Source organism: Suillus paluster, assembly GCF_016628075.1.
Source record: "Suillus paluster strain FC165 chromosome Unknown EDB91scaffold_6, whole genome shotgun sequence".
NCBI lineage: Eukaryota > Fungi > Basidiomycota > Agaricomycetes > Boletales > Suillaceae > Suillus > Suillus paluster.
Window position 1 is genome coordinate 424,841 of NW_024537566.1, and position 25,455 is coordinate 450,295.

Consider the following 25,455-nt stretch of genomic DNA (forward strand, 5'->3'; position numbering starts at 1 on the left):
TATCTATGTAAAGGTCTGAGGAAGATCTGGGTTTTCCATAACATTGGCTCCACAGAAGACCTGCATTTCCCAACACGTCTGAGAACCTATCTCTGTTGCCAAGGGGACTACTAGATGTCCACTAGAGTTCATGCATTTTGGGGGTAACGTCTATTACTCCACAACGCACAAACATAAAAAATTAATTCTTTGACAGTTCGATAGCCTGACATCGAAAGTACAACATCTGCTAGTTTTTTTTTTGAAACTCGACGTGTTGAGTCTGGCAGAGAGTTATTGTGCAGAAAAGTGCATTTTCCCTAGAGTTTGTGCACTTTGTCACACCATGTCACATGTCTGCCACAATGCCTGTTCACACTCCGCAGTGTCCACAACGTACTACTGTGTTGCGAGGACTTCAATTTGGCATTGGTGTTTTTGTGCCGCATTTCGGCATTGCGGAGTTTCAATTTACACAGTCTTGATGTAACTTTGGATAGATTGTCATGTCTGAGGCATATTTCTTTTATTGCAGATGATCCTGACAAGCATGTGGCCCCAGAGAATTTTTTTTAGTATTCTCTCATCATGTATAACCATCATGCCACATTCCAGAATTTTAAGTGGTGATCTGACCTTTAGAGCGAGCCTTCTATGCACAAAACTAGCCTCCAGCACCAATAAGTTGTCCATGGGATGAGATCTACTTCGATTTTCTTCAAAAAAAAACATGGCACTGTGTATTATGTTGGGGGGAGCCTAAATGCAACATACATACGGATTCCGTGCAGAATTGCGTGTGCTAGAGTCAATGTGCGAACTCTTGGGACACACAGACTCGTGGGACTATCTAAGGTAGGGCTCTTGCAAAACTGACCAATCGTGACCTGCTGTGACTGAACACATAAGCACTGGAATGGCTGGTCCTGAAGCTGTGCTACCGGCCACGTACAATGAGATTAGAAGATTAGATGTAGTAAGTAGTACAAGTGATGGTATGTGAAGTGTATGTAGCAATGTACGAGTATGTGGTATGTGATTAATTAATTAGGATATGAGCTTATGCAATTTGCTTCTTGTCGAGTTCCTTCAGTATAGGGTTCTGCATGGGTACGGGTGACCCATATGGGTCATGGGTATGGGTACCATCGGGGTACGGGTACGGGTTGCCTTTTGTGGTACCTGTACCCTCACCCGTACCTGTACCATGGGTTGACAACCAAAAATGATATATATTGCTACCTACTACAATGCAGGGAGAACTCCGAGTCTGAAACTATGCAGCTGTCAAACCTTAACTAAACAACCCCATATCGCAACTGAAACCTTGTCACACAAACTAACACTCAATATGTTTGAGACAGCAGAAAAACAGGTCACAAAAATGACAGAGAAGGCTAAGGCAGCCCTCCAGACTTCCAGCAAGAAGAGGAAGAATGATACAAGCAGCATCAGTGGCAGTGCTAGTGAGCCCAAGAAGGCAAAACCTAACCTGCTCAGTGGAAATTATAATGATAGAGCCACAGAGCCACTCTCACCTTCACCGCCAACATCGGATGTCATCCCAGTCCCCAAGCCCTGGGCCATGCAGTTGTATTGGGCCATCGTCTGAACTGAAGAAGAGGAGGCTGCATTGTATGATGATGCCATTGAGATCAGCAACCAGAGCAGCAGTGATGGCAACGAGCCATTGCACCAAGAGGAGAGTGCAGAGAACGAACTCAGTGAGCTATATTGATTTGAAGGTTAATCAGTGTTAACCATAGAATAGTGAGATTAATGAAAGATTGGGTCTCACCTATGTACATGTTCTTCCACCCAGAGCCACGCATTGTTGTCATTGGCAGACAGCATGCATACAAGTTCAAGTGCTGTTCAAAAGGCTGCAAAGCAACAACCTGGAGATTCCTTGACAAAAAGATGCACAATCCACTGGAAATATGCGCAAGCATGTGAAGGTATGCTGGGGTGATGATGTCCTTGCAGCCGCTGATGATGCAAAGGATGCCAATGAGGCGCGCACCAAGATAGTTGGAGGTATCCTACACAATGGGTCAATCACTGTGTCATTCGAGCGCAAGGGGAAAGGAAAGGTCACATACTCTCACCATCAAAATATGAAGGCCAAAACACAAGGGTTTTCAGTCCCTTATGAAGACTGGAAGACCAGAATACTACATACCATCACCATCAACTGTATCCTGAGATGTTCAACAAGTCTTTGTACACACATGCGAACATATCGCTAAGATGACAAAGGTTAGATTAAGAATTAATCAATGATACCCAAAAAAAAACAACGCACCAGGAATATCCAGGGAAACTCAACTTTACAACAGATGGTTGGACTGCCATGAACCATCAGGCATTTGTGGCTGTTTCAGCACACTTGGAACACAATGGGAAGCCGCTAAGTCTTCCATTAGATATCATCAAAGTTGCAAAGGTTTGAATCACTCACAGATCATATAAAGACCGTCTTGCTGATCCAGATGCAGTCTCACACTGGCGAAGAACTCGCAGTGACATTTGCAAAGGTCCTAGAAGATTTTTGTATATCAGACAAGGTGAGTAAATGGGCTGGGGGATGCAATTCAGATACAGACTCACCATTCATCCACAAATCCTTGGCATTACATGCAACAATGCTGCCAATAACACTGTGATGGTGGACAACCTTGCATATTCTCTTCCCTCCTTCCCTGGCACAGCAAACCATACAAGATGCTTCCTGCACACCATCAACCTTGTTGTGAAGTCGTTGATCAAGGAGTTTGATATGACCAAGAAAGATGTGACACGGGCACTCAACAATGATAGCAATGACACCAGTGAAGACTTGGAGAGCGATTGGCAAGAGGATGATAAATTGAATGCGGACATCACAGACTGCAGTGCTGGCGATGATGGGCTTGGAGACAATGAGGATGGATGGGTTGATGAAGTAAATTTGCTGTCTGGTCATGAGCGCAAGCAACTACAGCATGATATATGTCCGATTAAATTAGTTTTAGTGAAGGTGAGTTAGAACAAATTGCGCACCTTTGAGACTAATAGCCCATTATGTAGTTGTGCAAGGTCACTTTTAAACTGATACACTCCACCACCGTTCTTCTCCCTGCCTGGCACGAGGCCCTCCATTCATTGGACATGCCTTGGAGCATCGCAAAGCAGTCAATGTTGTAATGCAACGCCAGGACCTGGGACTCCACAAGTTTGAGCTGATAGATGAGGAGTGGGAAATTGCTGGCCAGCTGAGAGGCATGCTAAAGGTGCGCTGATTTGTAAACAAACCATGGTCACTGAATGACTAATTCCCATGATTCAAGATTCCCAAGGACACCACACTTTTCTTCTTGTGCTTTTTACACCAAATCTTGCCACTGTTATTCCAGCGATGGACCTCATCAATGACAAACTAACAAGCTACTCACATGACCACAAATATCTACCTGCAATTTGTGCTGCTGTCCGCCTTGCTAAGAAGACTCTTAACAAGTACTATGAGCTCACAGGTACTATGAGCTCACAGATACATCTGAAGTCCACCACATTTCTATGAGTGAGTTCTTTTACATGATATACTCAGTCAATCACTAATCATTATAATCATAGTCCTACATCCTCGTCATAAGCTATCATACTTCAAGAACGCAGGTTGGGAGGACGAGTGGGTGGACACAGCAAAAGCCCTTGTACATGACAAATTTGAGCGATCCTATGAGCACACAATTGTCAATGATGACACGACGGACGATGAGGATAATGGACTTGGAGTTCCTGCAGACAAGAAGCTGACAAAGGGAGATTCATCCATGGTATGTTTTTTTATTGATTTCTTTGCTGGTACTGACACTATTACAGAGCAAGAACATCTTTGATCATTTACCAGCCCTCGTGCCACCAATAGTGACGGATCTCCACAATGAGTTAGACCATTATCTCAGTGCTGATGTGGAACACATCACTGATGCCATTGCATGGTGGCATGAATGCCATGGTTCTTTCCCTTGTCTCTCACGAATGGCCCTTGATTATTTAACAATCCCTGGTATGTCTCATTTCCTGATGTGTTACCTACCAGCACATTAACGAGGTGTCTGAGTCAGCTACTTCAGTTGATGTTGAACGCTTGTTTAGCCAGGGCCAACTTTTACTCTCTCATGTTCAGTCACGACTTTCCGCTCAGTCAACATGTGCACTGCTTTGCCTTGGATTCTGGAGCTGTCTTAATCTTGTGAAGAGTGAGGATATCATGAATGTCAGCTTGTTGCCTGATCTCAAAGGGGAGGAAGAGGACTTAAAGGATGGGTGGGACCATATTGAGATCGAGTAGCTGGTCCTTTTGTGTCATAGTAGATTATATGAATTTTGCAAGATATCTACAGGTATGGGTTTTTGCTGGGTACAGGTGCAGGTATGACCTCTGGTACCCTGGGGTTTACCCATGCAGATCCCTACTTCAGTATGCTGTCAGGCAGCATGCAGTGACCATGGTATCTTTTATTTGCCCATGTTGCTTGCTTTCTATTCAAACCTTTTTGATATCCATCAAGGAACCGTGAGGCCTGGTTGGAAAACCTTTGGCTGGTGTGTAGGTTTAATTCAAACGAGTCCAAACAACACTCACCGGCACATGCACTTGATTGGAATGGAGTCAAGGGCCTTATGGACATTGGCTTCCATTTGTTCATCCTTCTTCATGGGTGGATATATGTCATGAATTCCAAACACAAATCACTTTTCATTTCTCGGTTTTCCTTTGGTTACTTCTAGTTCCCGAGCCGGTCATGTGACTTCACTTCCTGTCACATCTTCACCTCTTCACATATCACCCGTTGTATCTCCGATTGGTTCCCCAACTCCATGGGCTAGAACAATCTCACTTCCAGAAGAAGTACCGGTTGGATCTTGGGCTTCTATTTAGTCACTGTCTGACTCATCGCTTATATATCATGATGTCATGCTTAGTCATCCGCAGTATTGTACAACTCTTTTCTCATTGGCTGATTTCTTTCATACTCGGATATCTCCTATTGTTATGACCAGAGTTCATCGAATGGCAAAGTCTGACAACAACCACTAGGACTCGGTCAAGAGTGATGATGAACAATGATAGGATTGAGCATGAACATCTAAGTCACTACAACAGTAGGAAACGAAGAGGTTGAGTCTAAGGAGTACTTACGCTAACTACCCTACTTTTATACATAACATTGAATAGGAGTCTGAAAGAAATCAGCCAATGAGAAAAGAGTTGTACAATACTGCAGATGACTAAGTATGACATGATGATATATAAGCGAATGAGTAAGACAGCAACTAAACAGAAACCCAAGTTCCGACCAGTTCTTCTTTGGGAAGCGAGATTGTTCTAGCCTGTGGAGTAGGGGAGCCAATTGGAGAAACCACAGGTGATATGTGAAGAGGTGAAGGTGTGACAGGGTGAGGAGTCACGTGACCGGTTCAGGTATTGGAAGTAGCCGAAGGAAAACCGAGAAATGAAAAATGGTTTGTATTAGGAATTCGTGACACCTATTCAATGTTATGTATATAAGTAGGCTAGTTAGCGTAAGTACTCCTTAGACTTAACCTCTTCATTCTCTACACTTATAGTAGGCCTAGACGTTCATGCTCAAATCTATCTTGTTCATCATCATTCCTCTTGACTGAGTCCTAGTGGTTGTGTGTTAGTCTTTGCCATTTGGTGAATGCTAGTCATAACAATATAACTGGTACAGTCTTTTTGCATATCCCCAACACTGTTCAATGAAGTTGAGCTCGCAGTGGAATTTCGGGAGGATCATATGCTTGAACCCCCATGCATGGCAGTGCTCTGTTCTTCAACAGCAACACTGAGTAGCCCCTTCTGGACATCTGAACTTTGGACACTGGGCTTTCAGCTTCGAGACATTGTACCCCCTCTCCTGTAAGATTTCTGCCATTGTATGTTGGAAAGAACATAGGGCTTAAGAACTGGAGCCTGGACAGAGAGTGATTCTGCAGTCAGATCTGCGAACACTGAACCATGAAAAGGTAGTCACAAATGTCGTGGTCATGGTCACTATACGTAGCTCACGGTTATTCTATTTAGATCATGGTCATTCTACTCTACTGAAAATTGTGCCGATGTACTCCGTCATGCATGGACCAGCTCATTCAGATGATTATGGATTCGTTATCTTATTGACACTCTTACTGCTCACAGTTTCACCTTACATTATCACCATAGCAGATACTTATATGTGCTTGGGGCTTTGTATTATTCCTCATTGAATCAACGCCAGTATCTGGCCTCTCTAGTGTTTCATTGTTGCTATTCTCTCTCACTTCATCTAGTGCCCATTACAACAAACATACCTTCTCTGAGTCTTTGTTGACTTCATATTCAAGTTGATTTAAACCTTGACATGCATGTTGAAGGTTTGCAATACTTGCACGGTTCCTCTTGCTTTGTGGGGCCATCTTACCAACAGCCACTGATGCGGCAGTAGAAATGTAATGGCTGGCCAACGGTGGCGCACAAACTCTGCCCAAAGTATGCCACACATACATATATTGTCCATAGTTTGCTCTACATCCACTTTTTTACAATTCTGCTTCCTGTGAACTATGCTAGATAGCCTGCTCTATGATCCACTGCTCTCGGATTTTCTCTACTGCATGAATCTCTCATGTTATCATCCTAACTGTGTTTTGTCACGCTTTCATCACAAATGTCACGTGATATTGGTCGGTTTTGCAAGGGCCCTACCTTAGTAGTACTCCACGAAAGTGCTAGGTCTCAGATTCCACCTTTGCCTTCTCCATGACCACACATTTAATCGCCATTGACACGTAGACGGTATTCTCGACATTGCCTACAGGGTGAACAAAGTTCATACGTTTGCAGTCTACATGTTCTAGATTGTTTTTCCTGTCACAGGTTCTGCCTGAACTCTCTGTCTAAAATCTGCCGGGCTCAACCATCCTGATAGAACCGAGTGCTTGGCAAAGGGAATTTTCTACTAATCAGCAAAACACTTTGCACTGTGGAGCTCTGTGAGACTCTGTGGGTTCTGTACAGTTCTGCACACCATACCAGCATTCTACGCATCAATGATTCCTACCAACTTCCCAACCCACTAAACAACAATATTAAGCCAAAATATACAGATAGCTCAGCGTACGAGAACACCTCCTGCGTGGCGCGGACCTTGAAGGCTCCTCTGAGACTGCGAGCTATGCTCAGCATTTTAGGTGTGTTTTCATTGAATTCAGTTTTGGGGTGTTGTTAGGAGAAGGGGGTTTTCTTGTGTACTACCTCATTATATGCAGATAACCGTCAAGTAAGTACTGCTCTCCTGTGTTGCCAACGGTCGGATCTTCCGTATTAACTCGGTCGCAGCTCGGGCAAATTTGGATGCCCTCTACCTAGCTCTAAGGGTCTATCTATGGATAAAGGACGTCGAGTACCCCTTTGTATCTGTGTATAGATCCGAGGCAGATGGTTTTTCCATAACATTGGCTCCACGGAAGACCTACGTCTGAGAACCTCTCTCCGTCGCCAGGGGACCATGTAGTACGCCACGAAGCGCTAGGTCTCAGAATCCACCTTTGCCTTCTTCATGACTACACGTTCAATCGCCATTGACACGTGGACGGTATTCTCGACATTGCCTACAGAATGAACAAAGTTCATACGTTTGCAGTCCACATGTTCAAGTTGTTTTTCCGCCGAACCTCTCGCAGGTTCTGCCTGAACTCTCTGCCTAAAATCCGCGGGGCTCAACCATCCTGATAGAACCGAGTACTTGGTGAAGGGAATGTTCTACTAATCAGCAAAATACTTTGCACTGTGGAGCTCTGTGAGACTCCGATGTGGGTTCTGTACAGAACTGTACAGAAATGTACAGAACCCACAGAAGCAAAGTGATTTGCTGACCCGGGCCTAGGACATAAAAGCAGCCGTCTTCCTACTGGCAGTATCAGAGCTATCATTCGAGATCCCCATCTCATATCACCTAGCACAAGTCATGCGTTTCTCATTCATCCTCGCTGTTGTAACTGCTTGGACAACATCTATGTCTGTCAGTGCATGCGTGACTCAAAACAGGGCTTGTGGGAAATCGGCGCCCGGCGTAACATGCTGCTCAGGTTTTCATTGTGTATCGCATGTGAGTATGAGTCATTGGCTTTATATCCGGGATTCAACCCCATGACTCATCCTTTGCGCCTTGTACCAATAGCCTTCCGGATCTGTATGTCATGCGAATGGGGAGATAGACTGAACATGTTGGGACAGTGAGTCGTGTTTCTGCCTCTGCATTGGTACAGTGGTTGATCGCACGATAGTATGAAGTTTTTTGCGGAGTTGGTCGATAGTATGCTTACTCCAGGACAAAGTTTCCTGCTGCCTCGACCAGACTTTTGAATAACATCAGAAAATCACCCTCATGAATTCAGTGGCGACACTCATGTTACTCAACTTGCGAACGTTTTTGCATGAATGTACAAGAAAAGTTCAGAAGGAAGGAGCTAGTGTCAGGAACACTCGAACTTCACCATTCGGCAGGACACCAGTGTGCTTTTGAGAGTGCGAATAAATCGAGGAACATCTCAAACACGATATAGATCTGGATGCATGACGCATGTGACATCACAAATTGTTCTCCTACCCTCGACATTGGTTTATTATCATTCTCCCAGGCTGATTATGATTGTGACGTGGGAGGTTCGCCCATCTTATCCGTATTCTCTCGACTTCCAATCAATTTGGAAGTACATAGTTCAACTACGGAGTACATCGAATTTACCATGGATGATCGTGTACCTCGGCCAGTTCTTGAACTCAATTCATATAGTCGATAACATGGTGCAGCATCTCATTCGTGAGGTTGAATGGCTGGATTGCTTGCGGGTACTGTATTAGTGCCAGATCAGCATGGAAACCAGGGCCGATGCTGCCCTTTTTCTTCAATCCGTATAGCTTAGCAGGGTTAGTCGATGTTACCTCGACGAACTTTTGTGGGGAGATGGGTCTAGAGAGGATGCCGCCGGATAACAGGAATGGAACACGGGTCTCCACACCAGGCAGGCCGTTCGGGATGGAACAGAATTTTAGTTACGACAGAAGTACACAGGAGCCCTTACCTTCGAAATCCGCTTCCGCATGGAATCAGCGAGAGGGAATGTGTGCTGTGGACACCTCACAGTGGGTCACTTCGAGAGTCGCAACAATAAACCTACTCGTCGCCTATCACAAGCGTGCGCGATAAAAATCCCATTGAGAGTCTTAGAGGTTCCGGGGTCGTACAGCCAGGCGACCCTCTGTGGGCCTCTATCACGAATACAGTATTTTGGATGCACTGGAAAGCTATGCTCGGAAAGACGATATGCAACGTGCTACATGCCGCCCAGCCCATATAAAAGCTCAACATCTATATATGTCCTGTAGGGATTGCCATGTTCGTATCAGTATCAGCATGAGGAATATGTGAACCACGTACCCCGAGCAACAAATTCTACGCCCAATTATTGTGCAATGCGCATGCGCTTTTGGAATATCCTGAAGCGGAAAGAAGCAACGAAGTGGTTCTCGCCCAGTCCATCCCCTTGTTGAACTTGGATCTCATCTGGGCGACAACCCAAACAGCATCTCAAAGGCTCATCCTTGGCTGATGGTAAACGACGAATGAATCAGCGCGCTCTCGGGGAATTAAGTACCGTGCACTTACAATTAATTTTGCCTCCCAAATTCAGTTGCGTGAACAATGCGCGGTCGTTTACTGTCATGCACGCGAGGCGCAAGTCGAAAGAGCGGACGCGCGAAAATTTAGAAATGAATAGAGTCAACACCGAAAGAGCTTCTCGCCGGTGATCCATAATTGCCCAATACAGTGCGGTGCGACCCTCAATATTGGGTTTTTGCACGAGGTTGGAGAACTCTGCTGCTGAGAAAGCATCAGCGCAGGAGATGATAATTCGGGCCACAGATGAAGGGGGGAAATCGGGAGGAGACAATTTTACGGATGCGAGATAGAACTGTGGCGCGTTTCCGCTTCGATTGTAGAAAAGGAAATAGGGATCGTCTGCATTGGACAGAATTTGCTGATACAGACGTAGAAATTGCATCATATGAAGGGGGTGAATTAGTGGCAGTCTTGGTAGCCATAGTGGATGAAGTCGAGAATAGGGCCTGCCAAGCATTCCATCGTATCACTTGTTGTTGTTTTTTTTTCTTTCCCATTTTTACGTTAAAAAAAAAAAACAACAAGATGTGATAACTAGTCCGCCGGGTCGTGCTCGTCGCCCATATCTCAGACACCTGAGGCAGGTGCAAGGTGCGATGATGGATTGGACTACTGACATGCGGCGACAATAAAGGTCGGTGGAAATAAAGAAACTGCGTATCACCAAAAAAAACAATCACAAGACTTGAGCGCTTGATCTGCACAGCATAAAAGACGCACCTGTAAACCTCCCTCCCGACTTGATTCCGCATCGAAGAAAACCTCCACTCCGTCGCAGCTTGTTAAAGAGCGAGAACTAAGGTAGCGTGAGTCTCAGTCAATGGTAGAAAGACTCTATTCGTGTAAACTAACCTAAGGTAGCGTGAGTCTGTAGGACCGCTAGTAAGTATCATGTATAGTATAATATGAATGGTATGCGCACCTCAGTCAATGGTAGAAAGACTGAGGTGCGAGTATAGCGTCTAGCCATCCTTAAATAGAAAAGAGAAAATGGTCAGTAACTAGGGTGGATGACGTCCAGTGACACTGGCAGCTAAGGTACATAGAACTGGAACAGTTAGATATATTTATCTGGAACCGGCTCGGTGCTCTGACGGATCACCTCTCAACAACTTCGAAAATAATCAGCCCATTGGATCACCCCTCAATCATGAGGACAGAGTGACATCTACGTCCTTTTCTGCGGACGGAAAGTTACTCACCACTGTTTGTGATGACCACCACTTATACACATGGGATGTCTCTGCTATCGTCAGAGAAGCTGGCCTCGACGACCTCCTGTCAGAAAATGTAAGTTTGGATGTGTTTCTTCAATCTCATCACACTGACAATGAGTCTGCTCATCCTTCCAGGGGGTATGTTGCATCGAGTCTCTTCAGAAACCTTCAAGTTACTCATTGATCTTCGTTTGTCGCAGAATGCTATCAAAAAAAAAGTGTCGGATGTATGTGGTGTGTTTCTTAGCAAATTCATCGCTTTTGAGTACCTGCATCTTAGGCTGATGTTACGCAACCACGAGCACCGCAAATCGAAGACACTCGTCGAATAGTACCCCCAAGGTCCTTTGATGCACGAGATGCTGCTGATGTACGTGACCTGTATTTGTAATTGAAAAGTGCTTATGTGCTTGTTAGTTCTCTACCTCGCGCTCGTACCTCTCCTATAATAATAGGCGACATGACCGTCGTACTCGCGCACCGATAAGCTATGTACAGGAAGCAGCCCCCAAGCGTGTGCGCTTTTTTTCTTTCTCTGTTCTTTATCATTGTCTCATTTCAACCCAGAGGAACTATCACGCAAGAGGGAAGAAACCACCTGCCACATCCCCTAGACCTCCTGTTGCTCATGTCACGCAGCAACCACCAGCCACTGCCTCTCCCTCGACATCTTTCGCAGCCGTTGGTTCTGTGGGGGCAGCAGGAACAATGCCACGTCCTGACATCACCGTAAGACAGGCCGGATGGTGGACTCGTTTCTTGCTCAGGGTTACTTGTGTGTCTGTTGAGTACACAGAGGGTCGACATTAGGGAAGAAACATTGCGGTTTTCGTGCATCACCGACATTATCTGTTGTCTCATCCCGGTCTCTATGGCTCTTCTGCGCTCTACCATTGATGGCACTGTATGTTATACTTGTTACATGTTCCGCTACCGTTTTCTTTTGAAAAAATCATATTTGTTTATTGCCCCTACGTAGACACTACGGCACACTTCATAGGACATACATATCTCTTTTATGCAAACATCAGGCTCGTGACCAAATAAATATCACAGACGTCATATCCCCCAGCGATACGGCAACGCACAAATCATCGTAGGATATCGTTATCGTTATTTGAACAGTTGAAATTCTAGTTCCCTGACGGGGACCTGTTAAAGGAAAATGACAGAAGATTCACCGGAACAAGCTTATGTGTTCCACCGTTTGAGCTTCCTGTTCTCCGTAGATTGGTCTACCTTGCCCGTAGAGATGATATGCACAAGAATATAATGTCCCCGAGACCCTCCCTGCCGTGTTCTGTACTTTCAATCCTCCATCGAGTCGACGTCACCTCCAATTGCCTCCCGCAGACATTTAGCACTTTATAGTTGGACGGGAACATATCAATCTTATGACCCTGATCAACTGCAACTGACTGATGTTCACATTTGACACTGCAAGGAAACTTATATGCATGGCTAACACTGGTGGTAACAGCCAGCATCAAGTTACGAAGTGTGATGCTAAATTGATGATACGTACATATTTCAGGTCGTCATTTCCTTCACTCATACACTGATGGGAACGATCCGTTGGATAATTTTATTGCATTCAGTAAGCACAACCCACAATTGAAGTTCCACAAAGCAACCGAAATGTGGTATCGCAGGTGAAAACATCTACTCAGTAGATGGCAAGTTGGGCCCATGGTGTCCGTGCCACAGGCACCGCACAGACATTCCCCTGGTTATGGGGACCTGAAGTTGCAACAGACAGGAGATGACCGGTGATTCGTATTCGGCTAGTACGGCGACAAGACCTTGACCAGAACTCGCGTAGGACGTCAAGAATAATGGTTGGATAGAAGAGCGCGAACCAATATGGTCATCCTGTAGGACTCTTGGAAAACAGATCGCGTGCAGCATGAGGGGATAGATACCAAGAGCGGGGACTCAGGATGGCGAACGACTTGTGTGAGACGTAATGCTGCATGTAGAAATGAACAAAGTGCTCGGTGAGAAAAACGAGACTTGGGCGTTGATTTGCACAGCCTGGGCTCACGAGGACACAGCATGAAATATGGACCTACAAATGACTTAAATAGTGAGCTTCCTCCTGACCCTACATTGAATTAAATGTCCTGTCCGTTGCAGCTTCCATTCCTCAAGCACTCTTTCTGTGTGTTGGTCATACTCCTCTGAGTAAGTGATGGTATTTAAACAACTTTTGGTGGGAAGAGCTGAAATAGTCCAGCGCTCATCGGGTGATATTTCCCAGCCAAAATCATGTGATTCATACCTTCCCGTGCCCCTGTAAAGCCTCCAGTAGTGGAAGTATGTGTCATTCGCCGGTGTGGTGGACAGATAATACCCGACACCGACCCTGCGATATCTCCGAATGAGCGCATTCTCGCAAGTGTATCAGGCCTAGGCAAGACAGCGCAACTATGGGACCTCGGAACAAATCAGTCCATCGGCCTGCCCCTCTACCATGAAAACAAGGTGAACTGCGCTACCTTTTCAGAAGCTGGCCTCGATGACCTTCTGTCAGACAATGTAAGCTTGAATACAAAAGTTCATCCTCAATCACACTGACAACTCATCCTGTTGCATCAGGTCTCTTCAACAGCATTACTCACTGATATTCCTTCATCACAGCGCGCTGTAGACGAGATGTATGTCGTGGGTTTCTTGACCTTTTGCATGATTTTGACTGCAAATTTATCCAGGACCTTCATGAAGCGCTTCCGAGATATTTTAAGGCGATGTACTTGGAGTCGTGCCGTTTCAGTGTTCGCCACTCGAAGCAATAACCTTTGGTCGGCACGGGGGCTCGTTGAAAAAGCACCGCGGGGCATGTGATAGTCAGCTACTAGTGTATTTATTCCTTGATCTTACCTGGAGTTGTGTTGTTTCAGTGTTCAAATAATGTTGTTGTTCTGCGTCCTTCGTGGTGGTTACGGTAATCATATGCGTTGATTCTGTACGTACTAGTACTTGCGCGCGGGAATGAGGTCGGATTCGAAGTACAGCTTTGTTGTGTTCACTGTTGACTCGTCAGCACATCAGCAGTCTTACAGCGGAGCGGTTTTATTTTTGACTTTACAGTGGTTCTTATCGAGGGGTCATTCGTGCACAAATGGGTTATACCTCTCAGCGCTCAGCGTGTGCTTGCGAAATTGCGAATAGCCTGAGGCAAATACTCTGAGGCAGTTTGGAAGATATGTATAGCTCGCTGGTGGGCCATGGTGACCTCGGTGAGTCCTCTTACTACTTTCTCCTCGTCTGCGAGCTCATTCCGAAGTCTATTATGCACGTCGTGCTTAGTATGTAAAAGATCATTTGGGCTTACAATATTGTAGTCCCGCTCGGCGGAAACTGGAAGACACGTCACAGGTTCATCCAGATGTAGCGAAGCCCCTCTTTCCGCAAAAACAACCGTGGTCGAGACTTGATACTGTGACGTCCTATTCCTTTATAACTCCACTACTTAAAGCTTTCCTTCCCTATCTCATCAAATACAATTTCTACCTTCGTCGTGTCTAGATATGACATCCGTGCTTGATACCACTGCCATCGGAAAGGTTCAACGCCGCCGCAGACATGTCAGGACACTTACTGGTAAGCCCGATTCTTCCGATGTTTCCTCGATGAGATAGGTGATTTTAACTCCAAACAGGATATCTGCCAGAGAAGGACATCGAAGGCAAGGAAAAGTGGCCTCGAGGCGATGAGAAGGTCTGGAAGGATGGGCTGAGAAGCCTTGATACAGGTAGGTAATCAGAACACCCAGTTCATGCTTCGCCTCAACCACCCCCCACAGGCATACCATCCATCACCAAGTCGATCGTCAGCCATGTCCAAACGTCTCTGGCTCGCCAACCACACGAGATCGACGATTTGGGAGCTTACCAGGCTGCAGCTCTCTCCGTCCGCGATAATCTGATCGTACGTCCCCTTATCTCATATCTCTCCACCCACACAACTAATCGCCGATGCACAGATCAACTGGAACGAAACACAACTGCTCTACTCCCGCACCGCAGGAAAGCGGGCGTACTACTTATCTCTTGAATTTCTCATGGGCCGTGCGCTTGACAACGCCCTCCTCAATCTAGGCCTCAAACAGCAATACACGGAGGGAGTGGAGCAACTCGGCTTCAATATGGAAGATCTCCTAGCGCAGGAACGTGATGCCGGACTTGGCAACGGCGGCCTCGGGCGTCTTGCCGCATGCTACCTCGACTCTTCCGCATCTCAGGAACTCCCGGTATGGGGCTACGGCCTGCGCTACAGGTATGGCATCTTCCAGCAGCTTATCTCACCCGACGGGCAGCAGCTGGAAGCGCCTGATCCCTGGCTGGAGAATTCGAACCCATGGGAGCTCCCTCGCATCGATGTCACCTACGAAGTGCGGTTCCACGGCTCTGCAGAACGCTTGAACGATGGAAGCGGTCGCGCCGTTTGGGAGGGAGGTCAGGAGGTTCTGGCGGTCGCTTATGATATCCCCATCCCCGGCTGTAACACGCGCAACACTAATAATCTCCGTTTGTGGGAGAATAAACCGAAGAGGGGCTTTGATCTGAACAGTTTCAACGGTGTGTTTGCAGCGACATTGTTGCGTCTTCTGCTTGACTGATGAATGTTGACTGTAGCTGGGGACTATGAACGTGCTGTCGAGTCTTCGAATAGCGCAGCGGCGATCACATCGGTCTTGTATCCCAACGACCACACTACTTGTGAGTACCCCCAACGGTATCCAGCGTTGCTACTCATTTAGAGTCTGTTTGAAGTTGGAAAGGAACTTCGCCTGAAGCAGCAGTACTTCTGGACTGCAGCCAGTCTCGCGGACATCATGCGCCGGTTCAAAAACCTCGGAAGGCCCATCACAGAGTTCCCCCAATGTGCGTGAACCCAGTTCGTTCTCAATTGTAAATGCTCATATTTGCTATAGATGTCTCGATCCAGTTGAACGATGTAAGTTGATATATGGATGTGCACTTACCGAGTACTGACTTTATTGAAGACGCACCCAACACTCGCTGTTCCCGAGCTCATGCGACTCCTTGTTGATGAAGAAGATGTTCCATGGAATGCTGCTTGGGGTATTGTTACGGAGACTTTTTTCTTCACCAATCATACTGTCCTCCCGGTAAGTCCAGATAATACTAGTTCTCATGGTGGACGTTTACGATATCGACGATAGGAAGCGCTTGAGACGTGGCCTGTACCCCTGATGCAACATCTTTTGCCAAGGTGAGTTTCGTGTATTGCAAAGGTGTGGTAGCGTTAAACTCCTATCTCTAGGCACATGCAAATCATCTTTGATATCGTGAGTCTTCTGTTCGATGACTGAAGCTCTTCGCTAAGAGGCGTTGGATGGATTTCAGAATATGTCAGTAACAATTTTTGTCTTTGATGCTGAACTAAATACCGGACCACAGGTTATTCTTGCAGTGTAAGAAAGACAGTATCGTATCGTATCGAGCGCGCGACTGATCTTTTCAATAGCTGTGGAACGGAAGTTCCCTCGAGACAGGGAACGACTTGCACGGATGTCATTGATCGAAGGTATTGTGATGCTGCGCACAAAGAATCACGGCTTAAGTATTTCCTCAGAGAGTATTCCTCAGAACGTTCGCATGGCTCATTTGGCATGTATTGGTGAGTTTCGAGGACTGTTTTTCATATTCCTACTGATATGTGTATGTGTAGGCAGTCGCAAAGTCAACGGCGTAGCCGAGGTAAGTCTGCCTGAGTATCCATCATCTGAATATTTAGGAACATCACTTTTACAGCTGCACAGCGAACTGGTTCAGACAACTATTTTGAAGGATTTCGTAGATTTCTATGGAGTCAGCAAGTACGTTCATTTTGCAGCTGAATTAGCAGTCGCTGACTGTGGTTTGCGCGGAAGGTTTGGAAACGTGACTAATGGGAGTGAGTACCGTACTCTTGATGCATCTGTCCTTCTCATCATTTTTCCAAGTCACTCCTCGTCGGTGGCTAGACCAGGTACGTGACTATCTCGAAATGGGTACAGCATCGCTAAGTCACTCATATCAGTGCAACCCCGGGCTCAGCAAGCTCATCACTGAGACCCTGGACATAGAGAAGAGCGTATGGCTCAAAGACCTCACTAAACTCGAGGGTCTTCTCGATTTTGTCGAGGACGAGGACTTCAGGGAAGACTGGGCAGCTGTAAAGCAAGCTAACAAGGAGAGGCTTGCTCATTACGTGCAAGTTAATCTAGGTCTTAAGGTCAATACTAAAGCCTTGTTCGACGTCCAAATCAAGGTCAGTCGGACATATTCATCATGTTGCGGTACTAGCCTTATCATTATTTCAGCGGCTGCACGAGTATAAGGTGCGCAGACAGGTGATTTATGCCATCGAGCTGTGATATATCAGCCCTTTTTAGCGCCAAACTCTCAATATACTCGGTGTCATTCATGTGAGCATCATTAATAGCGTTTGTCGAATTTTTGCGCTCAACTTTCTTAGCGCTACCTCATCCTGAAATCTATGACTCCTCAGGAGAGGAAGAAGGTAATCCCGCGAAACGTCTTCTTCGCAGGCAAAGCTGCCCCAGGATGTAAGTGTCTGCACATTGTCAATTCCATCGAGCTTATCGGGGTTTAGATTATATCGCCAAGCTGGTTGGTTCGACGAGTGTGACGCACCTTCGCGATACTGACAAGCTTCTAGACCATCCGCTTGATCGTCAACGTCGCTCGCGTGGTCAATGCTGATCCTGACGTAAAGGACTACTTGAACGTCTTCTTCTTACCAGACTACTCGGTCACCTTGGCCGAAGTCCTTATCCCATCTTCGGACATCAGCCAGCACATCTCCACCGCGGGTACCGAGGCCTCCGGCACGTCTAACATGAAGTTCTGCTTGAACGGTGGGCTTTTGCTGGGCACTGTTGGTACGTAATGTACAGTTGATCAGTGCACGACGGATCTGAATGATCGACTAGACGGGGCAAACATCGAGATCGCGGAGGAAGTTGGCCCTAGCAATGTCTGTGCGTAGCAGTCTTACACGTTCGTTGCATGCGCTACAGACTTACTACTCTTTCGGCGCAGTCTTCTTTGGTCATCTGACACCCGCGGTGGAAGGCCTTCGTTACCAACACACATACCACCCCATTCCGGTGGAGCAGAAGTCACCTGCTCTTACTCGGGTTCTTAATGAAATCTCCTCGGGGTTGTTTGGCGACAGGGGCGTGTACGAGCCGTAAGTAATGCTCTAACAAGTAAAAGCACGAGGTTCACTTAGTTCTTTGACAATAGGCTGCTCAACACGATTCGTCAGGGAGATTACTATCTCATTACGGATGATTTTGATTCCTGTGAGCATCCTGCTGTGTGGTGTGGCGTTCTCTGATGACCCTTTTCAGACATCGAGGCTCTTCGTATGGTGGACGAAGCCTATAGTGACCGAACAGAGTGGATTAAGAAGAGTATCAGGACCACTGCCAAGGTATGGGTTTTTCATAAAAGATATAACAAAGGCGAACTTTGAGTAATCCACAATTTGGAACAGATGGGGAAATTCAGCTCTGATCGAGCGATCCAAGATTACGCACAGGAGTACTGGAACATTGAAAGCACCAAGGTCGAGTAAGCATCTGAGGGAGGCATATGTGATGTAAAGGAGAAATGGTGAAGCCGTGTGTGGGCGTATGTCAATCCGAATGATAGGTATGATAAAGTGGGACAATGCGATATCTTCAATCCTGCATGAGACAGTAAATGTGGATTAATGGGATGGGGAGTAGCGAAAGAGATATGGGTGCAGAGGGGATAGCAAATGACAAAGGACAGTAGGAGGTTTCGCGACCAATGATCAAACATGAAACGATAAATAGTAAAACCAATCAAGAAGGGTAATCACGATGAATCTTCAACGACGACCTCAGTTTGATGGAGGCTCTTCTGGAACATCCGCATCAATCCTGTGCATCGGCGGACAATGACGGTTCAATGGATGCTGCGCCGTTAGTACATTCGGTGAGCTTTGACTGATCATCTGCAGGTTCAGCTGCTTGAGTAAGATCAACGAGGTCTTCTTCTGAGACTTCGGGCTGAGTGGCCTCAGCCTCAGAAACAGGTGCAGAAGCTTCTTGAGTAGTAACCTCTGTATCCTCGACCTCGGGTGTTGAATTTTCTACGACGCTCTCGTCAACAGGCTCCTCAGCGGGTGATTCCTCAACGATAGAGATCTGATCTTCTGATGCGATGGGCAACTCGGGTGCAGGGGGGGCGTTATCCGACGCCGACGTTTCAACAATGTGCTCGATATCTTGTGTAGGCTCAGGCGCTGTGGGCACGACCTCTGGTTCTCCGGCAGGCAGCTCCTCTTCAGCAGGCGCTGGCTCGGATTGTGAGACAGATCCCTCAACAAGCGTAACTTCAGACTCCAGGACAGATTCATCGGGGACGACTATGAGTGCGGCGGGCTCGCTAGTCTCAAAGGTACGTGCAGGAGGAATGGCTTCTTCGACAATGGCTTCTTCCTGTAGCCCTGGTACAGTGTTGTCCTGCTGAGGCTGCGGGATTGTAGGTGCGGCTACGACAGGTTCCTGTGAAGGTGCAGGGGGCCGAACAGTCTCTGCGGCGACTGCACCAACTGCAGCAGCAGCGACGCCCAGTCCTAGACCCCTCCTCCTGCTCGTCATAGCCTTCGGCGTCTCAGGTCTTTCCTCCTCCTCAGGCAACATCTCACCAAGCTCTCCAACCTTGGGTGACTTTCCAAATATACCCTTCTTCCCCGATAAATTCGACTTGCTGCCCCCACTGAAAAAGCTCAATCGCTTCCTCGTAGCTGCGAACGTGCCAGAAATATCCGAGCGGAACGACGGGCGGGGTGACGTACGGCCGCGACGTTCGGGAGACGTTGCGCGAGGCCGTGGGGACTGCTGGCGTACATACGTCTGCTCGATGATGAGCCAATTCACAGCCTCGTTCGCATGGAGCGGCTTAAGCCCACAGATAACGAATGAGGGCCAGTTCTCCGTGATTGGGTCTGCGATGGCGTCAGACCAGAAATCAATGAATGCCTCGTCGACCTGCGCCATGTGTACGCCGGCAAGCTTGGTACTGATGGCTGCGGGTTCTTTGGTGCTCGTTTCTTGCGGGGAGTCTGCAGAGCGCTGGCTCGAGCGTGACCTTCCCCATTTCTTGCTCGACTTGGGGGACACGACCGGCTCAGTAATCTCAACGTCTGTATCGAGGAGCGTTGCAGCGAGGGGGGTAGTTGCGCTCGTCTCACCGAAGCCGCTCGTAGAAAATTGTGCCCAGTCGTGGATGATTGGCGAGGCGATCGACGAGATGGGGGACATTGCGCCGTTACCGTTGCCGTTGCCGTGGGCAGCTTGATCCTTGGTACGTTCCAGAATCTTGCTGAAAGGTGAAGAGCGTCTGGGCACCGGGGATGCAACTTCAAGTGCCGGAGACATCAGTGGAGACGATGAATTACGAGATATAGACGCGAGGAGATGGATCGTCTCATCCACAAATACCCGTCCGAAATATGGGCCTTCTTGACCACCAGTTGCCGTGGACGTAGAGGCAGTTTCGGTGGCAGCAGTCTTGAGCGCGTTCCACAACTCAACTTGCTCAAACGTTTCGCCTTCGGAAGATAGGTTGAATGCATCAACGAGCAGGCGAACGGGAGATGCTTTGGGCTGTGTTGCAGTCTCTGACAGAAGGGTCTCTACGCGTACGAATAGGACACTGCAGGTACGCGTGGAGAAAAGGGGATGGGGAAGGAGATCCTCTTCAGCGGCGCGTGAGCCTCTCGAATACGGATAGTGCTTGACAAGTTCCTGAAGTCGGGTGGGCAGTCTAGAATTGAAGCTCTCCTCCCTGTGCTACGGTGAGACGCGGCCCAGGCTTCATACAGCGTACATACCTGATTCGTGAAAGGAACAGATGCTCAAGGATCCTACCAGCGCGCTCCCAACGAGCATAAAACGTGGTCCAGTTATCGGTTGGCTCAGTCCTCGTCGCGGTGAGCAACCATAAGCCCAAAAATTTGGAAAGCTTGCTACCAGAGATGCTGTTCGCTTCAGCATGCGAAGCTAATGCGGATATGATGTCAACTGTCGCAAGAAGCAACTCAATGTGCGCTTGAGGGAGCTGGGGGAGGAGCAACTCTGTGAAACTCTTGTGTGGGTACGACGCCTCTTTTTCGGCATCAAAAAAGGACTTGTACCACGCCCATTCAGGTGCAGAGACATTCTTGCCGAAAGAGTTGTTTTCAAGCACAAGGTGACGCAGGCCCCAACGGAGGACAGCTGCAACGTCGTGGGGAGAGCGCGTGTACTCAAGCTCAGTCTCAAAGGCGGAGATTGCTGCGGCGGGCGTTGGAGAGAGAGTGGTTATGCGGCTTTTAGGAGCCAAAGAATGGATGAAAAGCGAAATCAGTTTTCGTTGAATGTCGGGTGACGCGGAATGCCAATGAGGGTGCATGATTCCGAGAGTTTCCAGACCTGACGATGGTCATTAACATGAAATAGTTTACATGTCAGTTAACCTACCTCGTTCAGTGATGGTCTGGGCACATGCTCGAACTAGTATGAGAGCTTCCGAAGGATTCAAAAGCTTTGCACCGATGACAGAGTCATCAAAAATCCTTTGAGACTCAGGGTCAACCTCGAAAACGCCAAGAGACTCTGTATTGTCTTTCAGACTCGGCAGCTGGAGTGACAGTTGGGGGAGGTTCTCGTTGCGCCTGTGTGAAGAGGGAGTGGAGCCAATACGGGATTTAGGCCTAAATAAAGAGAATCCTGCGTGATCTTTGCCCGTCTGAGCCTTTGACAAGGTGGCAAAATTGGAAGCTGGAAAGGTCAATGGAGAAACAGCCTCGTATTTTCCGTCAAGTAAACCAAGGTCTGCGGAGTCCTGAGAAAGTTTGGGTTGGTCCTTGTCGTCGCCCGTCTTTCGGCCAAAGACCTTGTTCAAGAACGAGGGCATGGTGTAACCTGGCGCTTAGGTCTCAACGAGAGAACCGAATGACCTGGATGGTTACAATACAGACCATGATTAGGAGTTCGAGTTCGAGACCAAATTAGCAAAACTCACAAATTTCGCGTTGTTGAGTTGCGCCAGAGTGATAAACGCTTGTCGTGTTAGACAGCGCGTATGGCAGCTCCTCAATGATATCTCCTTCGCGAAACCGACGGCGAAAACCGTCCTTCTCAAAATCTTTCACCGCGAGCCCACGTGGCCTCACGTGCCCGACCGATCAACAACCGCAAACTTGGCAGGGCCACTGCAAGGACCCCGTCATGCTATAAAGTATTACCCTATCTTATGAACAGTGATCAGGCTGACGGTGGTTGAACTGGCGTCAGTAGGTGTTCACCCAAATGGAATCCAAAACGGCATCCTTCAGCCGCCCGCTATCATCATTGACAAGCTCATCCATAAGCGACGTGAACGCTGGACAACTACTTACGAGGTACACTCCGCCCACATATGGTGACGAATTTGACTTCCGCTTCTGCAGCAGATTCAAATCTGCCATAAGTGCTTAGTGACCCGGCACCGGGCACCTCATCGCACACATCCTGAAGATTAATTCTGGCGAACCGCTGGGACTGGTGGACTGCCAGCGTTAAAGAATTTAAATCTACGCTCGTTAAGTGCTTGTCATCATGACCTTTTGAAAGGCAAGCTTTTGTTGCGCGGATCCGCAGATTCGCAAATCACCTATTCATATTGACCTATAGGCTACAGACGGGCTGAATCACCCTCGTTTCAAAACCCGTCCCAGAAGCAACAGAACCGCGGTTCCGTCATAATGCATGAGTGTGTCGACAACTTAGTAAGACTACAGCAATTTATCATTAGGTATCTTTGGAAATTCCCGGAAGATGATGTCCTCTCGTCTCGTCGTGCAGGGTCAGGTACATGACTTTCAGATGCATTCGCGGTGATTCACCTGTATCCCGCGACATGTTATTTCCACCGCTGCTATCCCGCAGTAGTGAAGTTCTTTGTATATACCAAGCTGGCCTACATGATTGTTCACCGACACTGAAGGTTTGCGTCAAACCATATATGCGCGATAACCGGTGATTTCCCTTCATTTTAGTGACCTCTCTCCGCCACTTGGATTCACATGTGCCGTAATAGATGAGCAAGAGGGTGCGCTTCCGTCAGGAAGACCGGCAGTTTCTGGCAATTATTTGGTATGTCTTGTTATACCCTAACCTATTGGGGCAAAATGATACTAAGTTACCGAGTTCGTGCTGCAGCATAAGGCGTAAGCTCCCCAACAGCTCTTTGCACGCTGATAAGTCGATTTGTGGGTCCAGGACACGGGCATCATACATAAGTAGCCATGGAACGATTGACCTCATCACATGTATTCGAACCAAATCGTTTCGTAAAATGCCAGGGCTGCTTCTTGAGTAATACTGCGGGTTGTGAGCATCGACGCTAGCCACTTTAGACTCATCAGGTTCTCTGGGTGCTCGAAACTTTGCCAGACACGCACCGCATCAGATGACTATCCTCAATAATGAAGTACTATTTCGAATAACATTGTATCCTTCATGATTCTTTGCAGTGAGCACTCTTGATTGGAGCACTATCATGCACAATCAAGCAACAACGGCGGTTATCTGATTAAATACCCTAAGCCTATCTCGCAACAATGTACAACTAGGTCACTTCGAGGATAAAGTGGCGAGGAGCTAACCATGCTGCTTCGTGGGCCGTGGCAGCTGATGTAGTACTGCATTGCGCAAGCCCGACCCTTAAAAAATTCCAAACGGCAAAGCCGGTCACAAATCAAAGGGAAAGTTAACCATGAGGTGTATGACAGTCCCGTGCACGGTACAGGGTATCGCACTGCACACTGTACAAGATGATTGTGAGATCTGTAGTGTTTTGTGTTATTCGTTTGTCGAGACTCGAATGTATTGGCCAAGACACAGCTGGCAGGCACCAACTTGAATGGCAATGATAGGCACGCCGTAAGGCTGTTCAGTAATTACAAGCAAATCGCAGGCGCCTATTTTCTATGTGACCTCCTGCTATCACCAACGTCCTCGAGAAGCATCATGTCGTCTCAGAATGGAGGATATGACCAGAACCTACTCGATGAAGCCCCCGCAGCGACGAGGGCGCAGAGGCAGGTATGCAGCACCAGCTCACCCATCCCAATTCGTCACCCACTAAAACGTGTTTTGATTTCTAGGAAGGCTACAACGTTGATTTACTCGACGACCGTCCTAACCGTCCCTTATCTACCCAACCACTCCAAACGCCTCCCCCACAAATAACCCATCGTGATACAGACGTCGAAAGCAACTCACAGGAAAAAGTCGTTCCTGGAGCTGTTACGAATGCCTCACCTCCCACTAAATCCTTTTGGCGGAGACGCAATGGCATCATCACCATCTTCGTTATCGTTGTTGTCGTTCTGGGAGCTGTGATTGGTGGTGCTGTCGGTGGGACTGTTGGAAAGCACAGCTCGACCACGAGTACCAACGCTGCGAGCACCACTATCCCTGGCGTTCAACCAACTTCTTCAGCCGCCTCTGGTGGGGCAGCTCCAGCGACTGATACCCCTACTGCAGCCCAGCCAACGGCTGGACGGTCGACGACCACATCCTCAACACCCACTTCGACCCTGAGTAGTCAGGGGATAGGTATAGCGTATGGAAACACCTCATAGCTGGGCAGAGGATGAAGGGAACGATGATGGCGCATTGGAGGATATACCAGTAATTTCTTTGCGAAACGCTTCCTTCATTGGTTATCTACATACATATGTTGCTACCTTTTTACTTTATTATATATACCAAACCGGTTCCTTCCATCGTGCAGCTGCAAATCCTGTAATATAGTCATTGCAAACTCGGGACGGTGATACGGGCCTAAGATATGTCAGTTTCGTGTCCTTTATGAGAACCAGCCTTTGGGCTGATCTACTTCCTCCTTTTTCACTTCCCCATCCCTCTGTTGTCTGATAGCTTCCAAGATGTCCTTCACGCCTTCAACGTCCCCTACACTAGCACGGCCACCAACCCAATCCACGACGACGGGCCATTTGAACACATTGGGATTCTGCTCCACAAGACTCACGATACCTTTCACACTCTGTGGCTGTTCTCCAGGCCCAGGCGATGCCGGGTGCGCTGATAAAAACGTAGACAATGCAGGGGGTGCAGTAGATCTCGCTGGGGTAGTAATGTAAGAAAGAATAGTCTTCAACTGGTCAGGGGTCGGAGGTTTTGTGTCGACGACTTCTAAATCAAACTCAAGTGGCGGAGCAGATGGCTTCCCAGGGGGGTAAGGTGAAGAGAGTGCATTCCGCAGTAGCGCAAGCGCCTGGATTGATGGTGGCGATGAAGGGTGGTGACTGTATGAAAGATATATTCAGCTCTCTCAGGTTTCCTCACGATTGACAGATTGTGCACACAAGATGGAGATTTGAGGCTATGGTTGATGGTAAGCTCATCAAAGAGAGCTTCAAGTAATTTCGGGCACTCACCAGTGACCGTTTGAATCCAGTGAACATTT

General features: G+C 47.5%; 7 protein-coding genes across 7 annotated transcripts; 4 read left to right on the top strand and 3 right to left on the bottom strand.

Moving 5' to 3' along the window:
* Positions 1 to 1,758: 1,758 nt before the first annotated feature.
* EDB91DRAFT_1234996 (uncharacterized protein) lies at positions 1,759 to 2,431 on the top strand (the record flags this gene model as incomplete). The annotated part of the gene is made up of 4 exons (XM_041321269.1): positions 1,759 to 1,852; positions 1,900 to 2,116; positions 2,145 to 2,175; positions 2,288 to 2,431. The coding sequence occupies 4 exons, from the start codon at positions 1,759 to 1,761 to the stop codon at positions 2,429 to 2,431; spliced, it is 486 nt and encodes a 161-aa protein (XP_041181741.1).
* Positions 2,432 to 2,566: 135 nt separating this feature from the next.
* On the top strand, positions 2,567 to 2,767 carry EDB91DRAFT_1040517 (uncharacterized protein; the record flags this gene model as incomplete). The annotated part of the gene is made up of 1 exon (XM_041312877.1): positions 2,567 to 2,767. A coding segment is annotated over one exon (201 nt), but the record flags the coding sequence as incomplete, so codon positions are not given.
* A 6,725-nt stretch (positions 2,768 to 9,492) lies between these two features.
* EDB91DRAFT_1244018 (uncharacterized protein) lies at positions 9,493 to 10,132 on the bottom strand (the record flags this gene model as incomplete). Its single annotated transcript, XM_041322363.1, has 3 exons — positions 9,493 to 9,635; positions 9,696 to 10,018; positions 10,080 to 10,132. 3 exons carry the CDS (start codon positions 10,130 to 10,132, stop codon positions 9,493 to 9,495), a joined length of 519 nt encoding a protein of 172 aa, XP_041181743.1.
* A 4,325-nt stretch (positions 10,133 to 14,457) lies between these two features.
* On the top strand, positions 14,458 to 18,718 carry EDB91DRAFT_1303595 (glycosyltransferase family 35 protein; the record flags this gene model as incomplete). The annotated part of the gene is made up of 29 exons (XM_041325008.1): positions 14,458 to 14,530; positions 14,589 to 14,681; positions 14,733 to 14,857; positions 14,913 to 15,507; positions 15,565 to 15,648; positions 15,703 to 15,813; positions 15,864 to 15,886; positions 15,936 to 16,061; positions 16,116 to 16,165; positions 16,217 to 16,241; positions 16,282 to 16,304; positions 16,354 to 16,367; positions 16,421 to 16,480; positions 16,529 to 16,573; positions 16,625 to 16,653; positions 16,708 to 16,772; positions 16,827 to 16,849; positions 16,899 to 16,924; positions 16,976 to 17,206; positions 17,259 to 17,276; positions 17,331 to 17,363; positions 17,414 to 17,504; positions 17,552 to 17,568; positions 17,618 to 17,840; positions 17,892 to 17,939; positions 18,001 to 18,151; positions 18,208 to 18,266; positions 18,315 to 18,397; positions 18,461 to 18,718. The coding sequence occupies 29 exons, from the start codon at positions 14,458 to 14,460 to the stop codon at positions 18,539 to 18,541; spliced, it is 2,625 nt and encodes an 874-aa protein (XP_041181744.1). The 3' UTR covers positions 18,542 to 18,718.
* A 148-nt stretch (positions 18,719 to 18,866) lies between these two features.
* On the bottom strand, positions 18,867 to 21,894 carry EDB91DRAFT_1078472 (uncharacterized protein; the record flags this gene model as incomplete). Its single annotated transcript, XM_041315024.1, has 3 exons — positions 18,867 to 20,784; positions 20,831 to 21,410; positions 21,459 to 21,894. The coding sequence occupies 3 exons, from the start codon at positions 21,892 to 21,894 to the stop codon at positions 18,867 to 18,869; spliced, it is 2,934 nt and encodes a 977-aa protein (XP_041181745.1).
* A 2,096-nt stretch (positions 21,895 to 23,990) lies between these two features.
* On the top strand, positions 23,991 to 24,607 carry EDB91DRAFT_1244022 (uncharacterized protein; the record flags this gene model as incomplete). Its single annotated transcript, XM_041322364.1, has 2 exons — positions 23,991 to 24,065; positions 24,128 to 24,607. 2 exons carry the CDS (start codon positions 23,991 to 23,993, stop codon positions 24,605 to 24,607), a joined length of 555 nt encoding a protein of 184 aa, XP_041181746.1.
* Positions 24,608 to 24,834: 227 nt separating this feature from the next.
* On the bottom strand, positions 24,835 to 25,453 carry EDB91DRAFT_1234998 (thioredoxin-like protein; the record flags this gene model as incomplete). Its single annotated transcript, XM_041321270.1, has 3 exons — positions 24,835 to 25,294; positions 25,355 to 25,371; positions 25,427 to 25,453. 3 exons carry the CDS (start codon positions 25,451 to 25,453, stop codon positions 24,835 to 24,837), a joined length of 504 nt encoding a protein of 167 aa, XP_041181747.1.
* Positions 25,454 to 25,455: the final 2 nt, after the last annotated feature.